The sequence below is a fragment of the Vitis vinifera genome, chromosome 4, assembly GCF_030704535.1.
Source record: "Vitis vinifera cultivar Pinot Noir 40024 chromosome 4, ASM3070453v1".
Taxonomy (NCBI): domain Eukaryota; kingdom Viridiplantae; phylum Streptophyta; class Magnoliopsida; order Vitales; family Vitaceae; genus Vitis; species Vitis vinifera.
The window spans coordinates 24,057,447-24,080,856 of NC_081808.1; the positions used below are offsets into that span (position 1 = coordinate 24,057,447).

At 30.0% G+C, this 23,410-nt stretch overlaps 2 protein-coding genes across 4 annotated transcripts in view; both read left to right on the forward strand.

Annotated features, from left to right (window-relative positions):
* The first annotated feature begins 11,967 nt into the window (after nt 1-11,967).
* LOC100259251 (probable serine/threonine-protein kinase WNK6) lies at nt 11,968-16,601 on the forward strand. Of its 3 annotated transcripts, XM_002275529.5 has the most exons (9): nt 11,968-12,270; nt 12,852-12,976; nt 13,296-13,333; nt 13,472-13,699; nt 13,801-14,021; nt 14,254-14,411; nt 14,501-14,942; nt 15,023-15,833; nt 16,233-16,601. In XM_002275529.5, exons 2-9 carry the CDS (start codon nt 12,875-12,877, stop codon nt 16,393-16,395), a joined length of 2,163 nt encoding a protein of 720 aa, XP_002275565.2. In that variant the 5' UTR covers nt 11,968-12,270; nt 12,852-12,874; the 3' UTR covers nt 16,396-16,601. The 3 variants fall into 3 exon arrangements, with proteins under 3 accessions (XP_002275565.2, XP_059592511.1, XP_010649407.1); XM_059736528.1 differs by lacking the exon at nt 16,233-16,601 and having other exon boundaries at nt 11,971-12,299; nt 15,023-15,998; XM_010651105.3 differs by lacking the exons at nt 11,968-12,270; nt 12,852-12,976; nt 13,296-13,333 and having other exon boundaries at nt 13,590-13,699; nt 13,780-14,021.
* Nucleotides 16,375-23,410, forward strand: part of LOC100264422 (protein TONSOKU) — a 36,481-nt gene continuing 29,445 nt past the window's right edge. The window contains exon 1 of the mRNA XM_059736527.1: nt 16,375-16,475. The gene's annotated coding sequence lies outside the window, so the exon portion shown is untranslated. The remainder of the gene's footprint in view (nt 16,476-23,410) is intronic.

Consider the following 23,410-nt stretch of genomic DNA (forward strand, 5'->3'; position numbering starts at 1 on the left):
TCTTGGAACATCATTTTGATATTGAACTTCAGTTTTTTTGCTTTGTGCTGAACCACAGAAATACTGCTATTAAGATCAAAAAATAAAATAAAGCGCTGCAACTCTGAGGATAAGTTTGAATGTAAAAGTTTTTCATTCTGGTATGATTTTAGAATCATGCTATTGTTCTCATGAAGTGATCACGAGATCTAATGCATATTGTAAATTATTCTTCCCCTGGTTAATTTTCTGAATCTTTTATAGAAATATATGTTCACACTGCACATTCCTTCAAAAATGTAGTTAATAAATTTTCCACCTTCTTAAATGTGTAGAAACCGAGTCTCTTAGTAAAGGCGTACACAACAAGTAGAGAAAGATTATGCGATTATTTCAAGTTTTTAGCGAGATATATAAAATATACTAAATGAGGTCTCCTACGTTAGCATTTTGGAAATAGTTTCTTTCTTTGAATCCAAAAATTCCAATATGAAATTTGCTCCAAAGCCATGGGAATCAAGGGTGCCAAGTTTTTGGTCTTTATGGGAATGAGGAAGCATAGAAAGACAACTCAATAGGAAATGTTCCCAAGTCCCTTAGCCATATCTTTAAAATTTTATGACCTTACAGTTAAAAGTATTTTGCTTTTTCATGGACTAAGGAACCCATAATCAAACTGAAGAAACTTTTTCAGAATTGGCGGTGAATAATAATCTGTAGCGCCTTTTGTTCATGAACTTTTGAACAGGAGTCATCACAGAAAAATAAAGTATTTGTGAGAGATATTATTCCTACAAACCCTCAAATTGGTTGGTGACTAGGGTCCTCAAAAAATTTCAGCCTTTGAGGGTTTCCAGTCAATTATCTATTCATCCAATGTACTCAGGATGTGGAAGAAAATTTTTGGATCCTGGAAGTCATTCTGCGGTCAAATGGCGTGTTTGGCCAAACCCTTGAAACCCAGCTATGGTGGCATTTGAGAGTGTACCACCCTTTTTTATTTTAATTTTTTGGGGTATAGGCGGGATTTTTGTGTCATAATTTTTGTTAAAGAATTGGTCAAGTCAAACGTAGCCAAAAGTTAATTTGGAAATTGATCTATAAATCATGGTCAAAGTTTCAACCGTTGAATTTATTTCCACATAGAAATGATCACAGAAAACAAATTGTGAAAATAGAAATTTGAAATTATTGGCATTATGGAATTTGGAATTCTTGGATTTATTGATTAACTAGATTGAATTCTATGGGGCTGCCAAAGTGGCGGTCACATCATCATGGAGTGAAAATGAAGATGGCCTATTGCAATATTATAAATTCCATTTCTTTACTATAAATAATATATAACTTTGATCTTAATGGCATGAATTGTACTTTGGCAAGTATATGGGAAGTTTTTATACTTGATGCTTCTTGTAATATTTTATAAAGTCTAAGGGAGAAACATATGAAAGATTTTTAAAGAGAAAAAAATCTTTGCATGTAATGTCCCACATCACAGAGGGAGGAAAGTTTCTAATATTATATAAGTATAGAAGTAGATTATTAGAAATGATATCAGAGTCATTCACCAATTCCGATATAGGAGTTTGTTTGACTCTATGAGGGGTGCCTATTTATTTGGTTTCATGATCCCATGAAATACAATGAGAACTGTAAAACCAAGGTTTGGTTAATTTCAGTTTTAATGATAATAAAATAAGGTTTTAAACTAATGATTATATTTTAAGTGTGGCTAAGCAAGATGATTTATAAAGTGGCAATATTCACAAAGACAAAATTAAGTTAAAGGAAAATCAATAAAAAGAGGAAGACTTAAAAGAGAAGTGTTTTTCAGAACCTAAATTTTATAAGATCTCTTTGTAAGGTTATTAGTGTATTAAGTTTTTTCATACATTATATTCTTTACTTATGCATTAAAATCATCCAAGAGTTATATTGTTTTAAATCTTTTAAAATTGGATGATTTCATGTTTTCAATTAAAATCTTGTGTCAAATGCTTTCCAAACTTATTTAAAATATTTTAAGTTGAAAAAAATGGTTATTAAGCTAAAAATGGCTCAACTAATTGAACCAGATGAGGAACTAGTCGACCGGTTCAGCTCAACCAATCGAGGAGTACAAAAACCTTATCTCTTTTCCAAAACATTTGTTCGACCAGTCGAGAGGCAGTCAAGGAGAGATTAAGGTCTAACGGCCACTTGTCATGCATTAAATATCAATGGCTAGTGAATCGATTAAACCAAAGCTCGATCGAACAAACTCCCAACAACTAGTTAGGCTTTTTCCTCTACAAAAAGACTATAATTTCCATTGCTTAATGAGTTTAACATTCCTAAACCTTTCTTAAATATATTTGAGCCTTGGGAGAGTGTTTTTTAGTACACCATTATTCTAAAACTTGCATATCATTAGTGCACCTATCAATCCTAGTTTATCTTGTATCATTTAACCCTAAAGTTTTATACTATGATTTTATGGGATTATTTCTTATTCTTATTTGTAAATTTTTTAGAAGAAAAGTCAAAATGTGATGTATCACTTAGGGATTCTCAAGTGTAGGGTATTACTTGTAGGGTTGTTCAAGAGTGAGATATCTGTTGAATATTATAAAAAGTGATTGGAGCCAAAAGTCCAAGAAGGTGTATTAAAACCATAATCCAATTGTATTGCTTGAAAGCTTGGTTTGAAAGCCTTGAATTGGTAGAACCTCAAGCTTGTGTTTGAACCTAGAGGAGAGTAGACATAGGTCAGGTTACACCGAATCACTATAAAAATCTTGTGTTTGCATTTTCTCGTCCCTACTCTTTTACTTTATATGAAATTATCTTTGTATTGTTGTATTATAAATTTGCATATAATTGTCTTTTGTATTTACATAATTTAAATTTGTAGAAAGGGACCATCACCCTATTCCCCCCCCCCCCCCCCCCCTCCTAGCGCGATTACCTTAAATTGAATTAGTCTATTTTTCTATAAAGACGTTGTTTCTACATGGAAATGTGTTTGTGATGTCTCATATTGAATAAGAAAAAGTTTCTCTTAACCTTGTAAACAACTTTTAAAGTTGTAAACATTGCAAGTTTTCATTCTTACTAAGCCAATGTGATTCTTCCATTCTAGTTAAATGTTTGACTCCATCGCATTGAAAAATGATTTCAAGATTAGTAACCTCAACTAGCTCGATTGGCCTGGGTTGAGCGACATCTAAGCCTCACATGTTTTGCTTTTGCTACTCCACCTACTATTATGGTGGTATCAATTGATCAATGAATTTTTTTAAACAAAAAATACAATAATGTTGAATAATATTTATTGATATTTTTAAAAATATTTTCAAATCCATGATACTTTTTATATTATCAATTAATAATTATCTTTTGAAGAAATAACTTAATTTAAATACGAAAAATGCTTTTCTCAAAAGATAACTTCAAAATGCAATTAAACACCTCTTTTTAAAATACAACTTTTAATTGAATTTCTCAAAAATGTCATAGATTTGAAAATATTCTCATGAGTGTCATTTTTTAGTAAATACGTTTTAGAAGATTTTTTCAAAATCCCCTTCTTACTAGGTCGGTCTTGTGTCACTCTCTTGAAGCTTCAATTCTAAAGGAATTTGAACGAAGGCGCTGATTTTGTCCAAACCTAGTGCATTATCGTCTACCACATTAAAGCTTTGTAACAACACGCCAAACAAATTTCAATGTGAGTTTTCTATAGAGAGACAGCCAAATAACTTAAGCTTGTTTGTTTTCATAGACTACTGTGTTGAAGATTTTATTCCAATTCAAATCCTCTTTCGTTAATGGTGAGAAGTGTGGGAATTATGATGGACGTGGCTGACATTTGTGATGCTTATCATACAAGAACTTCCAGCGGATGGTGGAGGAGATTCTTCATCAATTACCAATTAATATATGGAAATTGATGAAGCAATTTGAAGGCTCAATGAACAATCTTTCAACATTCTTTAATGTCCATTAATATCAAATGTTCCACTAGCTATGATTAATTGTTGATTGAAGCAAGCCAACTGTTATTTGATTAAGGAGCGTTCATCATCAAAACGAAGTTTCTGTCTAATTCATTTTTTGCACTAAAAAGCTTTTACAAACTAGAAATTTTATCAAAGGTTGTGTTATATATGGCATTAGTTGTGAAACTTGGCTCAACATCAACCTCGGTTGAAAGCGAAAAGCTGCCTTAAACTAGTGAACTTAATTAATCATCTTCTACTGAAGATAAAAGGGCTGAGAAAGAGAATGTGGTCGGTGATTGAAATGGGTTTGTTCAGATCTAGGTTGCTACATATATATTTTTTCCTACCATTCATTTGCATTTTAGAAGGTGAGCTACAAAGAGTAAAATTGGCCTATTAAAGTGCTTCATTATCAAACACTGAATTACCTTCAAATGCTACTCAATCGGCTTTCTATATTTAAGACTTTTTTAGAAAACTATGGATTTGATTCAAACTCGGTTTCCCTCCAGTAGTAGTGCCAAAGTGGCAGCCATATCATCAGCAAATGTACACTAAAATGGCCTAGATACCCAGCCATATTATTAAGAATATTTCAAAGTTAGTTTCTTGATTTTAAGGAGTGAATTATATTTAACTAATATTTTAGTCGGATACACACATATGCAATCGGTGATTGAATGATAATCACATGATTTCAGGAATTTACAAAAAAAAAATGCTTTTAATGGAAGAGTGAGAGTTGATTTCGTAAAGATCTGTTGATTTCATGCTAGTTATTACAAGGCTGCTAGTTGTTGTAAGGCTGAAGCCGGTCTCTTGAATGGTGGTGTAGACTTGGACTTTGTTTTTGCACATTTTTAGTATGGTTACCATATATAGTGTTCATTTCATGCATAATCAAGGAGATTTCATCTCTTATTTAATATGCCCCCTCAAGATAGTGTCTTAACTTGAAAGAACACCCATCTTGCTCCTGAACTTTTGAAATGCATTCTTAACTAAAGGTTTTGTGAAAACATCAACAATTTGAGCTGATGACGAGATATATTGAGTGATAAGAGTGCTCACAGCTCATTGGTACCTTGTTTTGAACAAAATGATAATCTAACCCAATGTATTTAGAACAAACATGACACATTGGGTTAATAGACATGTAACGAGCACTAATATTATCACAAAATAATTAAGGAGCCATAGAAAACGAGATGCTAATATATATATATATATATATATATATATTAACCAAGTGACTTGTACAATAGTGACCACCATCAAGTGGTACTGAGCCTTTTAACTTGACCTAGCAATAGTTTGTTGCTTCTTGGAGGACCAAAAGATCATGCAGTTTGCTCCTCGTAAGACACAAAAACCAATGGTACCCCTCGAAGTAGGGCAACCTACCTAATTGGCATCACTAAAGGCATAAAGTGTTAGGATAGAATCCTAAAAAGCATGTCATGATGTAATGATAAACAAGTTCATTAATTTTTATGATTTTGATTTCCATTTACTATCCTATTTATGCATTATATTTGTACTAACCATTTAGGTCTGCATTACTTGTATTGTACATAAATTGGGTACATTAGGAGTTACACGAAAGATTCAAGTTGTGGATTCTTTACAAGTTGATGAGTAGTTCATAGTTGATCCATAGATCGACTTAGACAATATGAGGTTGTAGTGTACTACCTCTTGATTAGAAGAATGACTTGTCTTGATTATCAGGATGCATATGTATTAATTTGTATAACTACACATTAGACAAGACCTATATGGTAAGTAATAAATAGGCAATTAGGTAGTCCAAACTTCACCAAGCTACTATGTTGTATGAACGATCTCTCAACCTTGAGAGAATATTGAGTTAGTATTAAGGTTTTCAGTGGCTTTAACATACAAGTGAGATCCTCAAGTAGTCATATATTCTCTATGCATTAGGTTACTATTAATTAAAATATGTGATAATAGGTATTTTCAAGATAGGCACTATATTATCTCATGTTTTTTAGAAAATGCATCTTCTTCAATAATTCTTAGGACATATGATCATCAAATATGTAGTTGTGGTAATTCTATTAGTAGAATTTGATATATATTTCTTATGAGCTAAAGTGTATCAATTGATCACATAATAGGCAAATCTAAGACTCAAGGATGGTTATAACTTTGAGAGGTTGATAACATCTACCTTGTTAAATTAGGAACATTGGTTCGTGGAGAGCTTACATGCAATAGTTAGAAGGTCTAGAATCTAAGCTTTATATCTTAATTTAATATCATAAGATATTATAGTGCAATTGACTATTTGTAGTATGATATTGAGTTAACTTTAGAATTAGATTATAAGAGAGTCAATATTTTCCTATAGGTCCAAGTGGTCTCCACTCAAGCTCACATTCTTTGATGGTACATCATTTGAGGGATATATGGGTTCTTTATTTATGTGTGTATAAGGGCATTTTAATAAATATTTAAGGTTACACAAGATCTTATGAATGAACTTTCTAAATTGAACTAATTAATTAATTGGAACCTAATAAAACTAATTAATTAATTCAAACCTACTAGGCTAGATTCAGTGACCTAAGACCAAGATGGATACAAGTCACTTAAGCTCCCAGCCAAGTTTATAAAACTCCCTAAAGGGTTCATTCATCCCAGTTTCCAAAGAGAGAGCCCTAGCCTTCATCCCAACAAAAAGAGAAGTCAACCCTTCTATAAGTTCCAAGATCTAAGAGAGAGTCATCAAGTGGAAGATCGTGAGGTATTTAAGATCTACATCATCCGCTTCATCAACTAGAAGTTGTTAGGACATTGAGTCTTGTTTTTGTATTAGCAATTTTGTTCTTTTAATTTTTAGTCATAGAAGTCTTTTTAGATAGTGATTGGATCTCCATTTAAGATCAAGGGGTGTTGTTCGTCCAATTGAGAAATCATAAGTATGTCTAAAAAGGGGTGTGGCAAGTTAGGCTCCTTTAAGGTATAAAGAGAATCGATTTTGTTTTGAACTTAAAAAGATTTAAAATTATTATTTTAAAAAGGGCAGGACCACTCAAGTGGTCCGAAACGCTCAAGTGCTAAAGACCGCTCAAGTGAGCCACATTGCTCAAGCGCCCGAGGCACTCAAGTGGTGTGTTAGTTGGCTTGAGCGGTCATGCTAATTTTTTCAAGATTTTTTTCACATAAATTCAATTTAGAACTCTTCCAAAACTGAAATTCTTCAAGCTTTTTACTTATTTATGTAACTCATTATAACCCCCTTAAGAGTAGAGATCAAAAAAAGATTATAGAGAAATCGTTAAGAGATTTGAGAGATTTCAAAAAGAGTCTCCTAGAAAGAAAGCCTAATGTATCACATCATTCCTAATCTCTCGTTCAATGATTCGATCTTTGAATCTTGTGTTGAAGACTTTCATCTCTTCAGCAAGGCTGAAGTGTATTCACTAAAGCAATCAAAGATTGCTACGTTGCAGACATAGATCAAGTTGTAAGTATTGAAAATTAAGTCTTTAGGGTAAAGTAGTTAAATAAATCTATATAACTTGATAACCAACAAACAAAAAAACAATTTTCTATTTTTAAAAATAGAAAAGATAGTGTTTTCTGATAATATATTTTATTTTTTTCATTTTTTTATTTTATTTTCTTAAGATTGTTTTAAAAAGTAATTATACAAATATGAAGAATGATTAAAAATAAAGTATAAAATTTATTTTTAAAATATAAAAGATAATTAAGAACATTTCAAGTTTTCAAATAGATAATTTTGTTCTATAAAATATTAGTTTTAAAAACAATTCTTAAAAACTATTTTCGAAAACATTTACCAAATACACCCTCAAATTCTTCCATCTTCTCATATTGGTCTTGTCCCACTAATTTATTCACTATATATATATATATATATATATATATATATATATATATATATATATATATATATATATGTAAACTTCCAAAAGGATATTAGATTACTTAACGTTAATGTTAAATAATTAAAGTCGTTTTAGGAAAGGGATAAACACATTAATTACCTTTTAATTGTGAATTAGATTATGATAAAAAAAAATCTAAAATTTCTTAAGTATTGATACCAAGGATCAATCATTCCAATGGTGACTACAACAAAGAAAGAAAGGGGAATGGATTGAGAGCGAGCTCCTTGAATTTTGTATATTTTTAAAAGCCAATGATGAGGAAATTCTGAATTGAGTAAATATAACAAAGTTTAAAAAAAAAAAATTACTTAAAATTTATACACAGCATTAACTATATTAAACTAGTAATTATAAATACAATTTTAACTGTCTTAATTTGTAATTATATATTTTTTTTAATAGATAGAAACTAGGAAAGAAATATTTTACGAATGACAATCATAAAAATCAATCACTCCCATGGTAGCAAGTACATGTAAAGTTATGTTTGGTTCTTGAAAAAAATTGAGGGAAAATGCAAATGAAAGAAAATAGAGGAAAAAAATGGAAAATAAAAAATAAATTTAAACTACTTCAAACACAATTAACTTATTTTAACTTATTGATATAAAGATTAAATAATTAAAAAAAATATATCAATTTCTAACTAATTTTAATTATATCTTATTTTCTTTGATATTCTCCATACGACAATCATACATAAAAAAATTATTTTCTTTAATATTTTTTTTCTTTTTTTAGTATTTTCTAGGAACCAAATGTAACCTAAGTGTAACTTCATTGAATTTTTCATATTATTTATAAAAAATAAAAATTTAGGCTAATTTGAATGGAGTGAATTTGCTAATTTATTGCAAGTTATATGCAAAATAACTGATATTAAACTTGTAGCTATAGATTTTATTTTTATTTTTATTTTTATTTTTTTTAATAGAAATTGTGAAGCAAAATCTAATTAACAAATTCTATTTATAAACTGAGAATCATAAAAATCTTCAAAAGCAATCTAGGACTTTGCAATTTGACTTCCTTGTATTAATAAAGCTGGTCAACCATGATGTACTGGTTCTTAATTTTCCTATCTAATGTAAACAAACTAGAACCCCTTAAGGATTGTTTCTATAGCAACCGAAACAACTTTTATGTATTATTGATATATAAAATTATCTAGAAGGGGTGAGCAGGTAGATCCTATCATATTTATATTTATGATATCATCTCAATTTTTATCATTAATTTTAATTATTGTTAACATTGTGAGTGAATTATTTTAGGAGAATATGAAGTTCCGGTATAATAGAACCATGTTTTTCACTTTTATTATTTTTTATATAAAAGAATTTTATCGTGATAATACATCTTTACTTTTTTATTTTGATGAACACTTAGGTGGCGTTTGTTTTTTTACTTAATTCTAAATAGAAGTTTAATACTTAATAGTATTAAATATTAGATTGTTTGTTTTTGTAGCATTTTATTTCTATTAAGTATTAAAAAGTAAAAAAAAAAGTCATTGTGTTATTTTTCTATTTAGAAAAAATCACATATTCTGACTTTTTTATTTAGTAAAAAGTTTATAATAAGTCATAAAAAAGTAAAAAAATAAACAACATAAATTCTAAAACTAAATGGTTTTCAGCAAAAAGCCAAAAAAATAACCACTTTAGTGATAATTGGTTTGTGGAATTAAATTTTTTGTAACAATTTAATTTTGGAAGATCATTGTATCTTGAGAGAAGAATCTTTATCAACTTTATGTAGAAGATGACATATTTTCTCTTAGGGCCTGCATTCTCATGTCGGCTTTTTCTAATCCTTTTCTTTTTCTTATTAATATAGTCTTTGATTTATTAATTAATTTATTATTATTATCTTGAGAATTTTATTGAAATAGGAAGTTGGGTATATCTAAATAACTTTTCTTTTGTTGAATCCTAATTGGATATATCTTTAACAATCTAAGAGAAAATACACAGGCTTCCATAAACCTAAGTTCCTTATGGAACATATCTTCCCCATGTAAAATAAATTATCCAAATCAGTACTAGAGACTCAAATTCTAACTCTATTGTAAAAACTACTTCAAATTCAAAAAATAAATAAGAAAATTCTTATCTTAGAAGTAAAAGAGTAATATTTGAAAAGAATTTTGGCATTCACTTTTTCACATATTTAGTTAATCGAAGACGATCAGACATATGATGAAGCAATGAATTCCTTAGATACTTTCTTTTGGAAAGAAGTAATAGATAGTGAAATGAATTCTATAACTAACAATAAGACTTGGTTTTAAGTGATCTTCCACATAGTTGTAAAACAATTGGATGTAAATGGATTTTTAGAAAAAAAAAAAAAAGTTAAGAACATATGGAACTATAGAAAATTTTGAAGCTAGACCTATATATATATATATGAAGGAAAATTATATTAATAATTTTATTTATATAGTAAATATTTTATTATTTTTATAATTTTAAAATTTATTATGTTATTTTATTTATATTATTTTTATATTTACTATCATAATAAGCTATGTTAGTGTTGGTATTTTTAACTTTTTTAGGAGTAATTTACTATCAAATTTCAAATTATTTGCTTTTTTATTTTTTGTTGATATATTATTTATTTCTTAAATTTTTTTATTAAAAAAAAACCAAAATATTTTACTTTTTCTAAATGGTACAAGTAACACTTATATTTTTCTTTATATTTTAATACTTAATAAAAATAAAATATTAAAAAATAAATAACTTAATACTTAATATTATTAAATATCATTTAATTTTAAATTCCATTTAAAATTAAGTAAAAGAAACAATTGTTTTCCAATTATTAAACAAAAAAATACACTTAATTAGCAATGATTGCTTGCACCATCCTCTAATATTCTTTGTGCACATTTCTCATAAATTGTCCATTCCACATCCAAAATTGACGAGAAAAGTGGTATCCAAAAACAACGATGGGTTGTGACACATGAGAGGGCTTGTCGAAGCCCATGGGTTGATCTAATTGCACAAAAAAAAAAAAAAAATATATATATATATATATATTTTATTGCAAAACAAGGAATCTTCATCTTAACCTTCACCCATTACTTTTATAGTTCGGTAAGCTCTTTCAAATAAAAAAAATTATAATTTTTGGAATAACGAATCTTCATGTTGAGGAAGAGAGAGAAATAGTGGGAATGTTGGCTTATTTGTAGTGGTCATATTTTATATATAAATAAAATGAGATACGTTAATATTGTCATATTCATGATAGGTTAGCATCTAAGAATAACAATAAAGTAATATTCTTAATTAATTTATCTCTTATTTGAGTTTTGTTTACACACTAAATTATAAAATCAAATTTAGACGATGTTTGTTTCTAATTGAATAAAAAAAGTCAAAATATTTTATTTTTTTTGTCCATCTAAAAATAAGTTATTAATATCACCTGATATAACTAAATGAACTTGTTATTTTATTTATATTAATTAATGTCAATAAGTTACTTTTAATTTTAAAACTTATAATATTTAGGGATGATGTCCAATATATTTTCTCTTTTCTTAAATTTAGGATAAAACCATGAAACACATTTTTTAGAGGCTACAACCTTTACTATGTACAATTGTAATTTTACTTGTTCTTGTAGTTTTACTTAATTACGTAGCCAAACGTGATTTTTATTAGGTAGTGTTTTTGAAAAAATAACTTGTAATATTAAAAAAATCACTTACAGTATTTTCTAAAATATCCTTGATGAATAATTTTTTTAATAAAAATATTTTCATTAAAAATATTTTGAGTAGAATCAATGCTTGGTAGTAATTTTAAAAAATATTTTTAATTTTATTAATATTTTAAAATATTAAAAAGATTAAAATTGGATATTAAAATCACAATCAAACAAAAGTTCCAATCACGGAATGGGAAAGTATCCCTTATATTTTGGACTACCACTAAGCAATAGTAAAAGACGTGAGGTCGATTTGTTACGGAGTTTTATCCGTCATGATCCTAATTGGATAAGGAATGGGAACAGCCTTTCCACCGACCGCATGACTGTTAGGAAATCTTTCATGAACCCCAATAACAAGAAGCCACGATAGCGAAAAAAATCACAGTTCAGAAATTTGGAAAAGCTAACCCAGCGTAACGCTAAAATTTTCTAGAAAAAGAGAGATTTCCAGCGAGAGATACCTATAAATATAGGTCGTGTAGTAACTGGCAAATTTTCTATCTATAGAGACAGAGAGAGGTGGATTCTGATTGAGTAATCGGACACTTGCTTGATTTTCTTGATCACGGTTAGGGTTAGGGTTTCGTATTTTGTGTCCGCTGTCGGATTCAGGCGGTGGCCGAAGGGAGGTAATTTTTTCTTTTTCTCTTTTTCGCAGGTAAATAAAGCACATAATTATGTGTAAATGTTGGCTTCGAGATTTTCTTTTTTTTTTTTCCTGTGTGTGTGTAATGCCCTTGTGTGGTGGTTTAGTGGCTGAAGAAGCTAGAATTTGGTGTTGTTTTCTGTTTGGTTGCGGGTGAAACTAGGGGGAAAGTAATGGAATTTGATTTATTTATTTCCTTTTTCTTTTCTTTTCCAGCAGTGGGAGTGACTCGAATGCATTCTGTTCTCGTGTTGTTTTCTTTTCTTTGTATTCTTTTTCTGGCAAAGCAAAACGGAGAATTAGTGTTCTCATTTGATTTTTTTTTTTTTTTTTTGAATTGAGGTTGTTTCAGTGCTTTCATCCGATTTTTAAAATTTAGGTTGTTTTGTCACTTGTTTTTTCCTCCTCTTTTTTTTTTGGTATTTTATGAATAAGCAAATGAAGAATTCGGGTTCTGATATGATTTTTCAATTTTGATTAGTTTAGTGCAGTTTCTGGTAACCAAATGGGTTACTGGATTTTTAGATATTGAACTTTTATTACTGGAGATTGTGGTGATCACAGATTGAGCTATTGGAGCTCAGCTGATGGGCTTGGTTGGTGTTGAGAGTGGTGAAGAGGGTATAGGGCATTCAGAGCCACCTGACCCTGATGTTCTAGAGATTGATCCTACTTCACGGTACATTCGGGTAATATTTTCATTTTATTTTGGTTTATTTGTTGACTAGTGCTTACCCTATGTTTGGTTACTTGGTAATTTAGGAAAAGGAAATTTTGAATGTCAATGCTTCAGAGAATTGAAAATGCACATCGAATTAGCTAAATATTTTACTGCTTGCAGTTGAATTCATGTTTATGAGTTTTATCTCAGCTCTGGAATTATGAAATTATGAGATTTAGAATTGATTAAAAAAAACCTTACCTGTCCAAACAGAACAATACTGTCTTGTTCTTATGACTTTGTTTTCTGTTTTTTTTTTTTTTTTGAATTGATTGTGGTTTTTACAGTTCAAAGACATTCTCGGGAAAGGCGCATTCAAGACTGTGTATCCATTTTTTTTGTTTCTCCAATAAACTTGGAGTTAATCTTGCTCTTTTATTGTGAATTTATTTAAATTTTTAGAAATTTGAGTTAATCTTGTTCATGGACTTCCATGCTTTCCTTAAATCTACTGTCATCATAGTTACAAGGCATTCGATCAAGTTGATGGAATTGAAGTAGCATGGAACCAAGTTCGCATTGATGAGGTATTACAGTCACCAGATGAGCTGGAAAGGCTGTATTCTGAAGTGCATCTCTTGAAATCATTGAAGCATAAGAACATAATAAAGTTTTATAATTCATGGATTGATGATGGGAACAAGACTGTAAATATCATTACCGAGTTGTTCACCTCGGGTAGCCTTAGACAGTATGTTTTCCTTCTCCCGTGTCCTCTGGAAGTTTTTTTATTTTTTTATTTTTTTATGGTGAGATCAACCTTCTTGTTAGTGGATTCGATCTTTGATTTAGGTACCGTAAGAAGCATAAGAAGGTTGACATGAAGGCAGTCAAGGGATGGGCAAGGCAAATTTTGATGGGTTTGAACTACCTTCACAATCACAATCCGCCAATTATACATAGAGACCTGAAATGTGATAACATTTTTATTAATGGGAACCAAGGGGAAGTTAAAATAGGAGATCTTGGCCTAGCGACTGTCATGCAACAGGCTAATGCAAGAACTGTGATAGGTATGTTCTATGCTTTCCTGTTTTTAGACACTGATGATACCTTTTATGATACACATTGTGTAGTACTTTTACAAGAGGATTTTCATTGTAGGCATTACGGATCCCAACAGGATTTTCTTATACTGATGATTTTAGAGGGTTTTCTATAGATATATTTGATGTTCTTGTATTGGCCATAGGTTCCAAGTTTGCTTCTGGTTTACATGTTAGTATGTGAATGTGGTCTTTGTAGGAACTCCTGAGTTCATGGCGCCTGAGCTGTATGATGAGAATTACAATGAGTTAGCTGATATATATTCCTTTGGGATGTGCATGCTGGAGATGGTAACACTTGAGTATCCTTACAGTGAATGCAGGAACTCAGCTCAGATATACAAGAAGGTTTCAAATGTAAGTTTTTGAGAATTGTCAAATTTGGTAGTTGGATTTGTTGATTATTGGTAAGGTTGGTCTGTTTCCTGATTTTCAAGCCTTTACAGGGAATAAAACCTGCCGCCCTGTCTAAAATAAAAGATCTAGAAGTTAAAATGTTTATAGAGAAGTGTCTAGTACCTGCATCTCAAAGATTGTCAGCAAAGAAGCTTCTGAATGATCCCTTCTTCCAAGTTGATGGATTGACTAAGAATCATCCTTTGCAACTTCCTGATATTGTTATTCCAAAGACTGGAGCCTTTGGTGACCGCTGTCTGCTCTCAGAAGGACCTACCAGTTTACAGAATAGACCACTTGCAATGGATCTTGATGCTGTTGATGATGATGAGCTACCCATTATCACCTCTATGGATAATTCTGTTGATGGAGGGCCCTATTCATTATGCATGGAGGTTCAAAGAGCAAAAGGAGGCAATTTTTTCCTGTTGAAAGGCGAGGGAAATGATGAGAACTCTATATCACTAATATTAAGAATAGCTGATCAGAATGGTAAATAAATTGCTATTCATGTCCAGTCATTTACTTAAATGTCAATCAATCACTGGGGAAATGTTTTTCTTTTATCGCAGGTCGCTTGAGAAATATCCATTTCATGTTCTACCTTGATAGTGATACAGCCCTCTCGGTTTCAAGTGAAATGGTGGAACAACTGGAACTAGCAGACCAGAATGTCACGTTCATTGCAGAGTTGATCGATTTGTTATTAATTATGCTAATACCAACCTGGAAACCTTGTGTCCCAATTGACCATCTGGTTGCTTTGAATAGAATGCAAACCTCTAATGGTCATCATGAGGACTTACAATGTCCAGAACATGGAGAGTGCTTGGTGGGATCATTCGAAGGTGTTTGTGAAACAGATAATCTTTTAAGCCCCCATGTCTACCCCAACTCAACTTCTTTTGAGGGATACATTGAGACAATGCAGGAAAACCCTAAACATTTGAGTCTTGATGAGATCAAGACTCATGCTGATTTAGGGCTTCCAAGCTCAGCCACAGTAGAGGATCATGGTTCTGATATGTCATATGTTTCTGCAACCTCAAATGAAGGGAGTGATAAGAAGTACTCTCATAATGCATATCTCTCTGCAGAGTCAGGATGCATGGATTACAATGAGTATGGATCGAAAAGGGGAGTTAGACAATCCTTGTCGGCAGTGCAAACGAGTTCATGCAACCTTGACAAGGGAAAGGCTACAGACATCGGCAGCAATGGTGCAGTGACTTCTTCAGATTATCCAATTGATTCATCTTTGTCTGACCAGGTTGAAAGTGAGAACATGATATTGGAGCTGGAAATGATTGAGCTGCAATACCACGAGGCAGTTAAGGAAATAGCCAAGAGAAGACAAGAAGCTATCAGGGAGACAAAGAAAAGGTTGTCACAGAAAAGGATAGAGTCAGTTATCTAGTCTTTTATTTTAGTTTTTTCTTTTGTGGATCTTCCTGGCAAGTGTAAAAAGTTTGTTTTTGGAAGAGAAAATTAGTTGTAATAAATCATATTCTATATATTTATATATGAAGAGTGGGTTTTTATTCTTAATTAAATTGGCTTGGGAAGCGGATTCCCTCTCAAAGGCAAGGAGATAATTCCAGATACAATGATACTGACAGAGTTGGATATAAAATATTGAGGTCTATCAATTACTTGTATGTTGTTACTGATTAGGACTATACTGCTACTAGTCTGTCATTTGGTAGTCAATATTGTAGCTAGAGCTTACATGAAATGTTGGAATTGTAAATTTTTACTGAACGTATTTTCCTGTTTTAATAGGCATGGTTTTGTCAGGCATGCATCCTTCGCTCACCCCCTTAAGGTTTCTTGGAACACTAATGCAAGTTACGGTGACTATCATGACTTTCAAGATAGTGATTCTGCAACGGTTACCTTTTCTATCTCATCTTCTCCAAAGCACCCAGACACCATTGAAGAATAGGAGGGTCCTTATTGTTTAATCAAATAACAACTTTGAGGAGCTTATTAGATGCGAGTACAACCAAGCTTGGCTTTTGTAAGGTAATTTCTCTGTGCTTGATTTTTTTATCTTTTAAAAAATTTCAATCTACCTATTAATGTTTCTTCTGTATGAAATGGTTAGATGCTTATACCTGTTCCTGAGTGAATCATCATGGTTGATAGAATTCGTTCCAATAGAGTTAATTAGCGGATCAATTGAAATTTTTCTTTAACATTGCTTACTTCTTTGACATGATTTTGTTTTGATTGTTCAATAAACTTTTTGATAATTTATAAGTCTCTAAGATCATGCCTAATTCACATATTTGAGGGAAAAAATAGAGAAGAAACACAAAAAGAAAGAGATGAGGAAAATTCATAAAAATTTTCTTTGTCCTGTTAATGATGACCAAAGCACGAAGTTTCCTAGAAATATCTCTAATATTTCCCGATGTTTTAAACCTTGCTAACAACAAAAGCTAGGTCTTATAACTTCTCATCATCATAATAGACATTATCCATTCTCCAATCACCTCTGCAACATCATTTTCCCATCCTTTATTGTAGTTAGAAAGGTTCCAAAAAAGTGAGCAAGATCTTTTTAATGAGGAAAAAAGTAAATAATTTCCTTTTCTATTTTCTTCAATATAATATAAGAAAATAATATCTCTCAGTTTGAGATCTAGGTTATAACACTAGTTTAAAATGAGACACCCTAATAACAATCTTATGATGTTAGGTTTTATTGTAAACAATGAAGGCAAAAGAAATGGAAAAACCAACATATGAGGGGATGAAAAAGGAAGTCTAAGATGTACTTGGAAATAGGAGTAGAGGAGGGCAAGAATTCAAACATTAATCTTTCTATTAATCCTATAGAGAAATCAAAACATGCTTCTCAAGTATCAAGGTTTGATGCCATTTCCATGGCATTAAAAAAGCAATAAAGAGAAAAAGAAAGTGAGAGAAAATAAGAAGTTATTTAAGAAGATTACCTACTTCAAGAGTCACAGAAAGAACTTTTTTTCCAAGGGGAGGCTAATAGGAAGATAAGTAGTTTGACTATCTTTCTATATCTTTTATAAGTCTCCCAAAATGACTCTCAAGCTCCTAGAGTTTTAACTAAGGGAGTCACTTTGTAACTCAATATTTAAATTGAGAAAGGCATATTTTCCCAAGGATGCAATGATAAATCATCACAAACTATTGTCACTATGATTCGAAAGCTATAAGTATGATTAAAGACGTACTTGCTTAATGAGTGAACCGTGTGTTATCTTTCATGTCACACAATTAAAAAGGGGTGTCGTATGGTGAACATACAACATATTATTAAAGATGTACTTGCTTAATAAGTGAACCATGTGTCATCTTTCATGTCATGCAATTAAAAAGAGGTGCAGTGTGGTGAACATACCACGTGGATGAACACATCAACTTGATGTAACCCAAAAGTGAGGAATACAAAAAGCTCACATTACAACATAGATTAAGTAGGTGACTCAAAGAAGGCAAAGTACCTCGGAACAAAGTACTCAAACTTCAACCCATATACTTTGTTCTCTTGTAAAAAGTTAGCACTTGACTACCACATCATTTAAAGTCATCTTCTAAGATATAATATAAATAGACTATATATATATATATAAAGGGAAAGCCTTTTACCATCACTTACAATAACAATTATCACTAAAGTATCATTGTGAGGGTGCTAAAATTCCTCACAACCACCAAGTAAAAAAATTATAGATCTCCTTCCTTAAAATCATTGTGTTAAACTAGATGAATCATTAAGCTTACTTGGTTATCCTTAACATTGTATATTGTTCATCGATTCTGTGTCCTTTTGTCCTCTTTATTATTACATTCTCTATGGATGACTAAAATGACTAATCTTTTTTTCATCTCCTCTTTTGCATTATTCATGGAATGGCTTGAACCTCTTTTACAACTCAATTATCTATCGGACTTCATGCCACAAACTACTAGAGTTGTCTCTTCTTCTATAGAATTCAACATGTTTTAGACTAGTGGCACCATTTCATGGTGTGTCTCGACACCTAATGATAGTCACAAAATTTTAACTAGTCATTTTCTAACAAATCTCTAGTAGGTATTGTCTACCATTTAAAATATTTAAACTTGTGTAATTCCTTTAAAATTTGATACTAAGGTGCATTCAAGGTCATGAAGTTGTCTTCCCCTTCGTTGATGACTTAAAGTGCTTGTATCATGCTTTTCCACTTTCTTGGTTCTTTTTTTCCTCTTTTTATTCCAATTTCCCCTCATGAGCTATGATAGGGCTTGCTTGTGTCAACACCACCTCCTTAGACAAGGAAGCCAACAATTCCTCTTACTAGGTGGCATATTTATCGGTCTTTGTGAATAAATTTTCCTTGATGTTTGGATTCTTATAACAAAGACTTGAATAAGTTATAGTTGACATGAATAGTCATCATATCATTACATTATTTCGCTTGGGAGCATGACTTAGCTAAATTAAGGAATGTGTTCCCAATAATATCCTATTCAAAATTTTTATTGTTGAAAATGAAACTAAACCCATCATTTAGCATGTGGAAGACACATATTGAGATGTGAACATCAAGCATTGTTTAGAAAAAGTTGATATGGATTTGGGCAATAAATGATAGAACCAAACCAATGCTAGTCCACTCAGATTGAATAGAAATATTTTGCAAAATAGAGCATCTGCCCTTAGCTAAAGCCAATGTACTTTCAGAAATTCATTGTGAGGATTTCTTCCTTTTTTGCCATACTATTTTTTGAATGGTGACTCATTAACTTGATAATTACAATTAACTTACTATTACTTCCTTATTAGCATTATATAAAAGATGATTTATTCTACTTATTTACTAATAATTGCATACATCATAAGCCTTAAATCATTACATTTGATCAATTTTGTCACTTAGATCCATTTTAAGGTAAAATGATGAGTTTGTGCAAGTTTTTCAAGAAAATAAAATGAAAACCATGTAGGAGAATTAGAATTAGGAAGAGATTTGAAACCCCTTGATCTCACTTATTTCATAAGCCCCCCTTATAAAGTACCCAATGCAACACTCATTAGAGCCAAAATATGTGCTCTAATGTACATGGTATGAGTTGTGCAACACAAAGTTCTAAATCATTCAACTTTGCTTAAATTGATGCTAAAACCCTAGCATTAGTACTAAGGTCTACTTTGATCTTAATTTCATAGGGAAAAAGAATGTAAAGAGAAACCTTGCCTTCAACCAAGGAAGGAAAAAGGGTTAAGCAAGCAAAAATGAGAAGTGAGACTTATGGAAAAGTTGAGAGCTAAAGAAAAGCTAAAAGAGCAAGCCATGGGCATGAGACTTGAGTGACAAGACTTATGGAGATGATTAAGGAAGATGAAATCATGTGGAAACAAGTTTAAACAAAAATTGAGAGAAAAGCAAAATAGTACAAATTGAATGAAACTAATCCTAACTTTGTCTTGCATTTGGAACACTTTCTAAGATCATGTAGAGCAAGCCACATATTATTTTGAAGCTTGGGAAGTAAAGAATCCAAAGCTTCAATTGGTTTGCAAATTAGTGTTGAAACAAAGAAATTATGGTTAACTAAAGCAAGTAATACAGGGGTAGGAAGTGAAATCGAAGCATTTTCAACTACAAAAATGTGACAACTTTAAAAGTTGAAAACTTTTTACTTGGAACATTATCATGAAGTTCCTACAACTTCCCATGCTAAAATCCATGTTGAAAGTTTTGGCATGTACTTTGTTCATTTTTTAAATTAGCAAAAATCCTTAAAGATTTGCAAATTTTGACACTTCTCCAATCCTAAGTGGTCCCTACACATTTGAAAATTATGATTTTATTATTCATAGTAACTTTAAGGTAATTTTTTGGAATAAGTGGTCAATAGGAACATGTCACATGTTAAGTTTTTATCCAAACTATAAAACTCTAAGAAGCATATACAATATTCAAGAGAAAAGTGTTACAAGACTTTTGGATTTTATTTTTTTTCACAAAGATCCTAGTTAAGTTCTTATTTGAATTATTTTGCATATATTTCAAGCATTTGTGCTTCACATGAGGATGACTTAAGCTATCTAGCCTAGTAGACTCCTTTGAACCTCAAATCTTTCATAAAAGTCTTAATTTTTCTTAAAAACATTTTCAACTTTACCAATGTGATTTTAAACTTGAAAATATTTCTTTATATTGGTTAAGTCATAAATAAAAGCTAATCCAATTTCATATGGGTTGGTTGAAGAATGTTCAAAGCTAAAAAATTAGTCAAACTTTCTAACTTATAGAGCATATGTCGATGACCACCATATGTGTCCACTTGCTTTTGTTTTGGTTTGATTTAGCTATATGGACGACCATGTGGTTATTTGCTTGTTGGTGAGGATGACCATGTGGTCATCCACTTGCAAATGTGGACAACCATGTGAACACCCACATTTGCCTTTTAGCTTTCAATGACTCTTTGTAATTCATTAAATGCTTACTAGTATGTAAATAATCATATGAATATTCAATTTTAGTGAATTTATTTCTAATGACTAGTTTGACTCCAAAACCTGTTTAAGTTCAACCTTTGGTGCATTTAAAGAGCAACAAAAATATGAAAAACCATATTTATTACTCATTAAAACTTCTTAATTCAAATAAATGTTTTATATTAGACTTGTTCATCCTTGTTAAAGAGCACTTACACTTGAGCCTCATCATTTTGTATACTACCCTTTGTACGAGTTTTTTTTCATTTATTTTCTTTTGTATTTAAAAGAAATAGTGCATACTCGGCTGATGTAAAAGTCAATTGAAACCTAGGAATCCAACGTAAAAGACATTTAAGAACTTTGGTTGAGAAAGTCTTTGAGATAATGGAAGTATTTCCTAGTTTGGAAAGGGGTTAAAGGAAGTAGACATAGACAATGTCAAACCACTATAAATCATTGGTGGTAATCTCTCTTGCTATTTAACTCCTCCATATATTGTTTCATTTTGCAATCATTCATTAATATTTGAATCATTACTAGCACAGGAGGGGTTTTTTTAAATAAAAAAAAAAAGAAAAAAATATCTTTACCCAAAAAATTGTTTTTTAACTTCAAAAAACATGTTTTGGTAAATTATAAACTAAAAGTAGATTGTTAAATTTGATTTTATTTTTTGAAAATAGGGTAACTTTTAAAATCAAATTTAAGTTGTTTTCACTTGCTTTTTTTTTTTTCTCTCTTTTTTTGTAGAATGTCATAAGATGCAATTAAAAATTTAAAAGTACGGAGAATAAGTAATAAACATTGTACAATGCAATAGTTCATAGTGCTTTTATGGAGATTAGACTCATAAAATTGATTTTTTTAAAGAGAAATTCATTTATCAAAAGCATATAGAATTGGTTTTAAGAATTGCTTTCAAAAATTTGATTTTTGAGAAATTTTTTTTTTGAAAACAATTACCTAATTTCCTAACTTGCCCATAAAGGTTCTCTTCATTTTTTGTTTTTTTGGCCAATTTGCTCCTAATTTTTAAAGTGAAATTTAGGTTTTATGGGAGATTTTTTTTTTTTTTTGAAAAATAATTTTTTAATGTTTTATAAAATAATAGTCTATTTGAAAACATGAAATGTTCTTAACTTATTTTTTATATTTTAAACTATTTTAAAAATAAATTTTACATGTAGTTATTTATTTAAAATCATTCTTCATATTTATATTTATATGATCAATTTTTAAAATAGATCTTACAAAACAAATGAAAACAATTGGAATATGTTATTTGATAAATGTTACTTAAAAACACCTTATTTTATGTTTTCTATTTGGCAAATACGTTTTTTTTTCATTTTGGAGAATAGAAAATTGTTTTCGAAAAGAATTACCAAACAAATTCTTAGTGTTCAAATAATAATATTATCAAAGCCTTCTTAGAAACAATAAAAAATAAAAAACCATTTTAACCACCTAAGTTTTGAACTATGGTCAAGTGGTTTTTATCAAATAACATCCTATAAAAACTCATAAATAGATTTCAAACTCTTTTGAGTGTTGTATTGAAGTTTTAAATATGTAAAAGGCAATGTTTAGATGGATAATTAGAGTAACAAAAAAAAAACTAATACAAGAAAGAGAAGAAAATAAATTACAAGCTCATTGTAAGAACAATTTCTTGAAGGTTCAAATTGTTGAATAAATGGAAAACTTTTAAAATTTAAAATTATATAAAAGAATAGAACTTCTCATGCAAAAAAGTGGGCCCAATTTGGTAAATATTTTTTAAAATAATATTTTGTTCTTAAAAAAAAAAAAGAAAATACATTTGACAATTAAAAAATATAAAACAAATTTTTTTTTTTTTGCTTTTAAAAATAGAAAATATGATTTTTTTCTCTTGGATAACATTTTCTAGTTGTTTTTATTTATATTTTTTAAAGCCATATATATATAAAAGTTATTTTTAAAAATATAAAAAAATAGATTAAAAATATTTTAGATTTTTAAATAGATTTTTGTTTTATAAAACATTGGAAATCAATTTAAATGAGGCTAAAAACATTTTAGGTTCCCATTAAATAAATAGTATTAAGTTTTAAAAATTAATATATAAAATAATATTTATAAACTTATGGTATCTATCAAAGAATCATGTTTAAATTTCCCAACAATATTCTTCTTCTTCCATATTTATAACAATTTTTTTAAAGAAAAAACCAAAAACAAAAATATAGTTGAATTGAATAAATAATACATTGTATATATTAATAATCAGCTCAAGTTAGATTTTATTTGAGTCAGCACGATCAATTTCCAAATTTTTTTTGACATAGTTATATATAAATCAATTGATTAAATAGGCTATGGTTATAATAAACTTTATTAATATGATTAAATAGGTGAATTTCGATTAAATTTGCATGTAGGACAAAAAATAATTTATTTATTGAACAAATCATGTATGTTGACATAAATTTGATTCAAGTAC

Excerpts from the sequence above, each read along its gene's own strand:
- LOC100259251 (XM_002275529.5), top strand. The coding sequence starts at position 12,875 with ATGGGCTTGGTTGGTGTTGAGAGTGGTGAAGAGGGTATAGGGCATTCA. Across the intron at positions 14,022-14,253 it reads TAATGCAAGAACTGTGATAG|GAACTCCTGAGTTCATGGCG; the intron begins GTATGTTCTATG and ends TGGTCTTTGTAG. Across the intron at positions 14,943-15,022 it reads AAGAATAGCTGATCAGAATG|GTCGCTTGAGAAATATCCAT; the intron begins GTAAATAAATTG and ends CTTTTATCGCAG.